The following is a 9,666-nucleotide window of genomic DNA, read 5'->3' as shown; positions in this document are numbered from 1 at the left end:
TGGTTCAGCTCAGTGACACACCCACACCCACACACAATGATACACAATACCGAACCCAAACAAAACCAGCAAAAACATGACACGGCAACATTGCCCAATGTTGTCACAATGGACAACAATCTGCAAGGATTGGTTTACAAGAGAGATAGTAAAGTGGTGCAAAACAGTTAAATTATTCACCCACGTAAACACGTTACCTACTGTTACCAATGGGCCATTGTAACAAATCGCCTGCTCGGCATGCCATGCATATATGGATGCAGCTTTGAAGGGGATGCAAAACACAGCTTTGGCAACGCTGTTGAACGCTAATTGGCTGTCATCACGCATTTGCTGCCGAAATATTTCAACTCGAGCAGCATTTGTCGCGCTGCAAATCAAATCTTGCCGCGCCGCAAATCAAATTTTCTCGCCGGTTTTCTCGGCAGCAAGTGGTCCGGCAGCAAACCCGCAACGCGTCTCTACATTCACTTTGAATGGGATCGTGCTGCGCGGCATCTTTTTGCATCTTTTGGTGTGAACGCAGGGTTAAACAACGGGCGATGTAGACAGTGGATACTCGATTATTACAATATATCACAACCAGTTTAATGGTTAACCATATCACACAGCCATGACATGACCCCGACTGATATTGGGGTGTTGCCTGTTGAAAATGCAAGTTTTTTATATTATGATATTTTGTTAATGTTATGAATTCAGGTTTTGTATATACTTCCGTATGTGGTCTTGTCACCCTATGTTACGGGTGAACATAATATTGTGTATTATGCTTGGTTGTGCTGCTCTGCCTCCATGTCCCATAGTAGGAGGAGACTGGGCGTTACCTTCGGAAGCACTGATTGATGAAAGGCCGGCCCTCCCAAGTATAAAAGCCTGCCTACTTCAAGATGGCTCTCTCTCTCTCTCTCAGCCTCGACATGGCAGACGCTGGCCGGTCGCACGCTTTTGTTTTGGTTAAATTATAAGTCTTTTGTTAAACTGGTCTGTATTAATTGTGATCTTTGTTGATCTTTGATCTAGGAGCGGTTGCGTTTTTTTCTTCTGTTTTGGTGGCAACCGTCTCGCATTTTTTCTGTTAAGCAAGTTTTGGCTCTTTTGGGAAATAAACAGAACACTATTCTTTCCCTAAAATCCGTTTCATTTTTCCTTATTATGTTAACTGCTCACACGTTTGATGTGGGCCCGTAACATAAATGGGGGCTCGTCCGGGATTGAATATGTTTTGCGTGTTTATCCCAGGGATTGCGCATTTAAATTGTCTTTTTTGGGGAAACATTTTTACTGCGTCCGCGCATTTGTTTACCCTTTTGACGCGTTATGGGGATTGCGTTTTTGACCCAGTATTTCGATTTTTCCCAGTGTGCCAGGCTACCAGCCCTGTCTGTCATTTTTCTCGCTTTTTGTGAATTTTTTACCGGTCTAATCTGCTGCTTCTTTCGCTGTTTTTTCGCCATGTTCGATTTAGACGAGTTTATTAAATCTACAACTCCCGACGCCTTCTCTGCCGCGACGCGGGATGATCTGGTCAAAGTTGCAGGTCATTATAGAATAGAGGTTCGGGGTAGGCCATCTAAAGCAGAGCTTTTAGATAGTCTTACGGAAGCTTTGGGCCGTCTCGGTATATTTACAGACGTAACACCCCCGGCTGCCCATGATCCTCCAATCACACCTACGCTCACCAAAGCGGCATTCGAGCTCCGTCGATTGGAGTTGCGAGAAAAGGAGATTGAATGGGAGCGAGAAAGAACACTACTCGAAGCAGACAGACAGATGGTACCAGAGCGTGAGAAGAGAGACCACGAGCTTAGAATGCGAGATATGGAACTTGCCCAAGCCATTAGATTAAAAGAATTGGATTTAAAAGCTCGTGAATCTGGCATTTCAAGCCAGCCTTTTGATGTCACTCGTAATATAAGACTTGTCCCACCTTTTAACGAAAAGGATGTGCATAAGTTCTCTGCTCATTTTGAGAGAGTCGCTACGGTTTTGAAATGGCCACCAGATGTGTGGTCCATGACGTTGCAGTGCGTTTTTGTGAGTAAAGCGCAGCAGGCTTACTCGTCCTTGTCGTTAGAGGATGCCGCTGATTATGAAAAAGTAAAACAATCAGTTTTGCGAGTTTATTCACTTGTTCCTGAAGCGTACAGACAGAAGTTTCGCAACTACCAAAAGTCTGAGTCGCTCACGCACGTCGTGTTCATGCGGGAGAAAGAGTTATTGTTTGATCGTTGGCTTAGCTCTCAGAAGATAACAACATTTGAGGACCTTCGTGATATAATGATTCTGGAGGACTTTAAAAACTGTCTCCCGAAAAGTGTTGCCACGTTCGTCAGTGAGCACAAAGACTTGATAGCATCCAGCGCAGCGGTGCTGGCTGATGATTACGTGCTGGCGCATAGGGGCGCGAGCTCTGGTCCTGTGAACTTTCAGCAGAACCGCAACTATAATTTAAGAGCTTCTCCTAGGCCTTTTAATGACGCTGCAGCAGCAAGCACTCCAACTTCGGAGCATAGAGGAGTGACTGGCCCTAAAAATTATGTCCCGGTCTGTGGATATTGTAAAAAAGGTGGCCACCTGATTCCCGACTGTTATTTGCTAAAAAGTAAAAACAAGTCTAATCCCACAGCTTCATCTAGGACTGAATCTGGTTTGGGTCTATGTGTTTCGACACTTCCTTTGACGTCTCGGAAAGACGAGAGTATTTCTCAGGCTTTTGCACCATTGATTATGGACGGTTTTGTCACTTTGCTCGAAGAGCCTAATGCACGCATTCCTATTAAAATACTTCGCAGAGTTTCATCTTAGAAAATGTCCTGCCTTTCAGTGAAAAGTCCCACGTTGGTGCGAGTGTCTTAGTCCAGGGTTTTGATATTGGATTTGTGAATGTGCCCCTACATGAGATTTCACTCTCTTCTGACTTGGTCACCGGCGCTGTAAAAGTGGGCGTACGCCCCTCTCTCCCTATTGCGAACGTATCGTTCTTGCTTGGGAATGATTTGGCAGGTAGGAAGGTATTTTCTAACCCTGTTGTAACCCATAACCCTGTTGTGACTACGGCTTCTCAAAGTGTATGTCCTGACGATGTGGCTGTGAAATACCCAGAGGTTTTTCACGCCACTGTTGTTACGCGCGCCATGGCGCAAACAGCCAAAGAGACCCCTGTTCGTGAACGCAGGGATGAGTTTTCCGATCTCTATGATACCTTTATTGCTCATCCCATGTCGTCTGCTAGTGGTAAAACGTCTGTGAAGTCGGCTCCACTATCTACGATTCCTTGCGTTACTAAATTGTCTCCCAGTCGCGAACAACTCATGTGCGAACAAAAAAACGATCCCTCTCTCTCTACTCTATTGGCGGAGGCTGTCTCGGAGAAAGACATTGAATCTGTGCCTCAGGGTTATTTTATTCGTGAGGGGATCTTGTTGCGCAAATGGAGGCCGCTTGTGGCTTCTGCTGCGGATGAGTGGCGTGTGCTGAATCAGATGTCATCCCGATGCCGTATCGAGATGAAATCTTACGCCTTGCTCATGATCACCATTTCGCAGGTCATTTAGGTATCAATAAAACATCCGATCGCATTTTGCGCCATTTCTTTTGGCCCGGTCTCAAGAGCGACGTTGCGAGACACTGCAAAACATGTTACGTATGCCAGGTTACGGGAAAGCCTAATCAGCTGATTCCTCCAGCTCCGCTGCAGCCGATACCCGTCACGTCGGAACCGTTTGAACGAGTCATCCTCGACTGTGTGGGTCCATTGCCGCGGACTAAGTCCAGAAAGGAGTATTTGCTTACAATTATGTGCACGCTGACACGTTTTCCAGAGGCTATACCGCTCCGAAGAATCACAGCAGCTGCTGTCATTACGGTTCTCGTGGGGTTTTTCTCCCTTTTTGGCCTCCCGAAAATAGTGCAGACAGATCAGGGCACTAATTTTATGTCCAACGTGTTTAAACAGGCTATGGGACAGCTAGGCATTAAACACACAACAGTAGTTGATATTATGTACTGTTTGGGTCCATTCCGATCTGAACGCACTTCCGGTTGGGGAGGGTGGGGGTGGAGGGGGGTATCCCTATTCACAAGAGCCACTTCCTGTTTATGATTTATGACGGGTCATAAAATCCCTTGTGTAGGGATGACAGGTGTAATGCCAGTGGTGAACCTGCAGGGGTCGCTGGGGTGCGGGATCTGTATAGACAGAGGTGTGATTAGTGTATGTGGGTGTGTGGGCGTGTATGTATATATGTGTGTGTGTGTGTGTGTGTGTGTGTGTGTGTGTGTGTGTGTGTGTGTGTGTGTGTGTGTATGTGTGTGTGCGTGTGCGTGTGCGTGTGTGTGTGTGTGTGTGTGTGTGTGTGTGTGTGTGTGTGGGGTGTGCTAGGGATATGCGTAGTCGAATCGGCTGAACTGTAGGGGTGTTAACAGGAAGATCACCGTGTTGTTGGAAGGATAGCTGTGTGTGTGTGTGTGTGTGTGTGTGTGTGTGTGTGTGTGTATGTATATGTGTGTGTGTGTGTGTGTGTGTGTGTGTGTGTGTGTGTGTGTGTGTGTGTGTGTGTGTGTGTGTGTGTGTGTGTGTGTGTGTGTGTGTGTGTGGGGTGTGCTAGGGATATGCGTAGTCGAATCGGCTGAACTGTAGGGGTGTTAACAGGAAGATCACCGTGTTGTTGGAAGGATAGCTGTGTGTGTGTGTGTGTGTGTGTGTGTGTGTGTGTGTGTGTGTGTGTGTGTGTGTGTGTGTGTGTGTGTGTGTGTGTGTGTGTGTGTGTGTGTGTGAGAGAGTGTGTCAACAGATGTTTCATGGGCTATGATTCTATTAACAATATGTGGACAGCAGTAGTATTATATGATACAATTCTTATAACAGATGTGTTTGTACGTAGTGTAGGATAAAAGTGTAATTCAATGCCTTTGAACAATGAGGGGTTGTATAATTCGGTGCCTTAATGTCTGTGGAGAAGCAACGCCTCTATTGTTACACATATGTCTGACGACCATGGCACCCCCCGGCTCCATGTTGATTATGGGGGAGCTGTCTATGGAAGACACAGGCTGTTTGATGGCTCCCTGGTACTATACAGAGTGATTTGATGTGTGTGTGTGTGTGTGTGTGTGTGTGTGTGTGTGTGTGTGTGTGTGTGTGTGTGTGTGTGTGTGTGTGTGTGTGTGTGAGAGACGTAATAATGTGCTTTTTATATTCTATCCCACTATATTACGAAAACCGACTTTGGTTCACATTGACAATATATTAGGTGATATCATGATACTATTAAGATAGTTTAGTAATTTTTCATCCGTATTTGGATCAACTTTATTTTACCATTAGTATAAGGTCTGTCTATGATGCGTTGAGTGGGCGTAGGCCTGTAGGACCTACGTGTGCGTGGGTCCAGTACCTATTGGACAGGCGTCTATGACGTCGGGGCCTTAGGTGCGAATGATGTAGATAGGGCGTCTTTCAGGCATAAATATACGGGGTCCCGTGATACGGGAGCGTACGACCTCCGACCCAGACGTTAGCCACACTATTCTAAGTTAGTAAACGCATCGCAGCAGCTGGAAGAAAAAAAAAAAAACATCGATCCGTCCTGCACAACTATGCCGACTGACTGTAAGTATTCGTATGTGTGTATCATGATTATATTATGACTATGTCTATGTGAATCAGCTGTTTATATCTGACCGAAGCAGCGATTACTTCACAGCGAATTGCGGTGCCGGAGGCGAGAGCGTGAAACAGCAGCAGGGTCCACGTGGAAGTATGTTTGTTTTGTTTTTATAGCAGCGTGTAATATATAGTTCCATAACACTCTCTCTATCATTATTATTATTAGTTATGGTATATTCATGTAGAACAAAGATTAAATTTGTGTTTTCCCAATGTGTAACAGATTTGCAGGATATTCGGCTCAACAGACCGATTCTAGCAGACCAGACTAATGTGCTGACAAGCGGTAGTTTTGGTAAGTTGTTAATACGTCCGCCATTAATATATCTATAGGTGTATTACCAAAATAAATTATATATTAATTTAACATCTAAAACAACCAAACCTATCCCCTGAATACTCTTGTATTTTGTTTTTTGATCCACGTTTAGTACCTATCGAGGCCAATGTCATTCAGCGCCCCTCCGGAACAAATCGACTGGCCAAGAAGAAGAATTTGAAAAGATCGGCGGGAATAGGCGGGGCTATACCCTGCTCACCGCAGGCCATAGAACAGCTACAAATTCCTTATAAAAAGGCCCGCAAGGACGCCACCCACGGCGGTCTAGCTCCGGAGAATTTTACCCATGTTATTCAGGCCGTTATAAATCCGCAAATCGCGCCACATGGAGCGGCATGGACTGATTCCAACCACCAAGTGATTGCGGACGTGGAGGTGCGTGTGTCGGCGGCGCCTACAGAGACAGTCGCCGTGCAACCGGATGGGACTATACAACACGGTAGGAAATTAAATGAAAAAAAAAGCATGTGTATATTCTATAGAGTGCAATGATCATGACGGGATTGATACTGATTTCTTTTCTTTTTTCTATTACAAATAGTCTATGGAGATCCCCAGTGTGCGCCACCAGCAGGGCTGACCGTCAATGATTGGCCTGGTCTTGACGACATCCTGGACGCGTCCTGGAATTCATCGCTGCTGGAACATAGCGACTTCACTCCAGCTCTGTGGGTCGACTCTCCAGCTACATCCGTAGAGGCTACCACCAGTGCAGAGCCTGTACAACACCACCAGCCTGCAGGCCCTGCATCTGGATCCCTACACGCCATTCAAGCCCCTATCTGCGACTCTCCGTGTATCGTGAGTCCCATCGCTCATGAGGTAGCGGTGCTGCGGCTACCAGCCGGTCCCGCAATTGCTGATGGTGAATACTGGGCTGTGCCGCAAGATGCTAAATGGCGTAAAGAATTTGCTGATAAATTAGCCGTGTTAACTGCAACGGTGGCTGTAAACTCCTCAGCCATTGATCGTCAGATTAAACGTGGTGACAGTAGATATCAGGCTCTCGAAGAGCAGACGAAGCAGTCCTTCAGCGCTATCAGGCTCGAAAATGCGCGTGATCGGATGATTGCTAAATCCCCAAACACTGAAACCAGTAATGGACTTGCAATTGTGGACCTTCAACGTAAGCATTTTGCGGCCGCGGTAGCTGTGCGAGGCAACACGCAGGGCATAGCGAAAATTAGCTCAGTAGAGGCGTTAAGAGCTTCTAAAACCGCTCGAAAATTATGGTTAATGGAATCTACTTGCAAAGCTAACCTGGATGCCTATAGGGCATTGTGTACCGAGATGTCTGTGATGAGTGACACAGTAGCAAAGCTCTCGTTGAATGCTATTATTTGATTTGTGTTTTTGTTTTTTTCTTTTATCTTGTGGAGAGGGTATTTTTTTTTGTTTTAAACTGCATGTAATAAAACTTTTTTTTCATTTAATACCTGACTAATTAACGTTTTTTTTTTTTTAAATATAATTTTTATATATATATATATATATTTTATTTTATTTTCTATCGGCATTAAAAAAAAACTATAGCCGTACACCATGCATAACGCCATTAGCCCTAGAAAAAGGAAATTCAAATCTATAGACGGTAATCCCAAGAGACGGCGTAGATCTGATAGTGGGGGTAGCATTATGGATTTAGAACTTGAAGAGATGACAATGCGGTATGACGCAACCGGCGATACGTCTCATTTGTCGGGCATAGGCCATGTGGTGGGTGGGGGCATGTATGCAGAAGGTTGTTTAGACAGGCGGGAAATATGTGTTGGCGTAGATAGAACTAGACGGGTGTTAATTGCAGCTGATGCACGGGGTCGTAGCATGGCTAATGCTCTATATCAGGCAGCACAGATAAATGTTTCGAACGAACCATGTCTAGATGACGTGGTGGGGCTAGAGGCACCAGGAGATTTAGACACAAGGGGTGTGTTGTATTCGGGGGGAAACACACGAGATGTACTTAACGCTGTCGGGGGGCGGTTGGATAGTGCACAAGAGAGTCTATACATATCCACACAGATCGATGTATTGCAGGGGTCGCAACGTGATGAAGGGGTTGGCGCGGGTTTTCAGGACCCCCCGGCCGCGGCAGGGGTCCCTATAGAGTCGAGGGGTGTGGTGTATGTGGGGTCAAACACGCAAGATGTACTTAACGCTGTCCGGGGATGGTTGGATAGTGCACAAGAGAGTCTATACATATCCACACAGATCGATGTATTGCATGGGTCGCAACGTGATGAAGGGATTGGCGAGGGTTTTCAGGACCCCCCGGCTGTGGCAGGGGTCCCTATAGAGTCGAATATACAGGTCGGTGGTGGTGGCGGTGGTGGTGGCGTGGGGGGTGGCGGTGGTGGCGGTGATGGCGATGCTGTTGTTGACGATGATGGCGATGCTGTTGTTGACGATGATGACAGTGGTGACGGTAGCGGTGTGGGGGATGGAGGTGCTGGTGATGGTGCTGCTTATGATGGTACACAGGTGTCTGCTGTAACGGGGGAAGATAATGGCGAGTTGCATACCAGATTATTTCCCCGGTTTAACGGCTTTGAGGTTAGACAGTCCATTGACCTGAGAAGTATATCCCTTGCAAATTTACAGGAGGTCCCTGATTTGATCAGGGAGAGACTGTCAGATGCCATAACAAGCTGCTCGCAAAGTGCAGCCGATGGTAGTGTCTTAAACGTGGTGCTGAGAGGTCCTTCATTGGCCTCTGATGTACAGGCTGTGCTCGTAACGGGTGACGATTACAATGAGGATTTGTTTATGGAGCATATTAGCCAAGTCATACAGAGCAACGACACAGGTCTGACGGATGATGTGCTAGAGCTGGTGGTCACAGGGGTCCACAACAAACGGGGTGGGGCACGTTTGAAGTTAAAAAACATTCCCTATGATGAAATCATACACAAGAAGAAGCTAAGTCTCTACACCCCGAGTAATACTCATAACAATTTGTGTTTCTCACTATGCATGACACATTTTCTGCATGAAGGGGTAACCGGGGGTGACACAGCGTCCGAAGAGACTAATTTGGAGGCGGCTCGCAAATTACACAGTGATCTGGGGTTTGACCCGGATCACTCTGTGGGTTTCTCGGATGTTTCCAAATTTGAGAGACATCTAGATGTTAAAATCCTGATATTTCATCATAATGACACATTCAGGAAGCTGGAGATGTTCCAGACACATACAGCCCAGCATCCTAAAACAGTATGGCTGTACCTCCATGATAGCCACTATCATTGCATAGAGAACAGAACGGCATTCTTTGGTACGGGATATGTGTGTGAATATTGCTACAAGGCCCATGAGGGAATTCTATTACACAAATGCCCGATCCATTGCAATGTGTGTCTGACAGTGTGCGATAGACTATCAGGTCGTACGATAAAGTGCAAGGACTGTAGTCGTATATGCCGCTCGCTGGTCTGCTACAACACACACAAGAAGCATTCTGCCAAACATGACATGATACCTTGTGAAAAGCTCAAATACTGCGATCGTTGTTGTAGACAGTATATCATATCGAAGAAGAAGAAGAAGAAGAAGGGGGTGGGGGAGGAGGAGGAGGAGGAGGATGAGGAAGGTGACGATAATGGTCACGTATGCAGCGATGCAAAGTGTCGTAACTGTGGGGAGCCGTTGCCCGATG

At 46.2% G+C, this 9,666-nt stretch overlaps 1 protein-coding gene across 1 annotated transcript; it reads left to right on the top strand.

The window, feature by feature from the left end:
* Window positions 1–4,512: 4,512 nt before the first annotated feature.
* On the top strand, window positions 4,513–9,260 carry LOC115536896 (uncharacterized). Its single transcript, XM_030348405.1, has 5 exons — window positions 4,513–5,614; window positions 5,709–5,762; window positions 5,895–5,966; window positions 6,103–6,450; window positions 6,553–9,260. The coding sequence occupies exons 1-5, from the start codon at window positions 5,602–5,604 to the stop codon at window positions 7,353–7,355; spliced, it is 1,290 nt and encodes a 429-aa protein (XP_030204265.1). The 5' UTR covers window positions 4,513–5,601; the 3' UTR covers window positions 7,356–9,260.
* Window positions 9,261–9,666: the final 406 nt, after the last annotated feature.

This window comes from Gadus morhua, chromosome 1 (assembly GCF_902167405.1).
Source record: "Gadus morhua chromosome 1, gadMor3.0, whole genome shotgun sequence".
NCBI classification, from domain to species: Eukaryota; Metazoa; Chordata; class Actinopteri; order Gadiformes; family Gadidae; genus Gadus; species Gadus morhua.
This window is presented reverse-complemented; position numbering and strand designations above follow the sequence as displayed.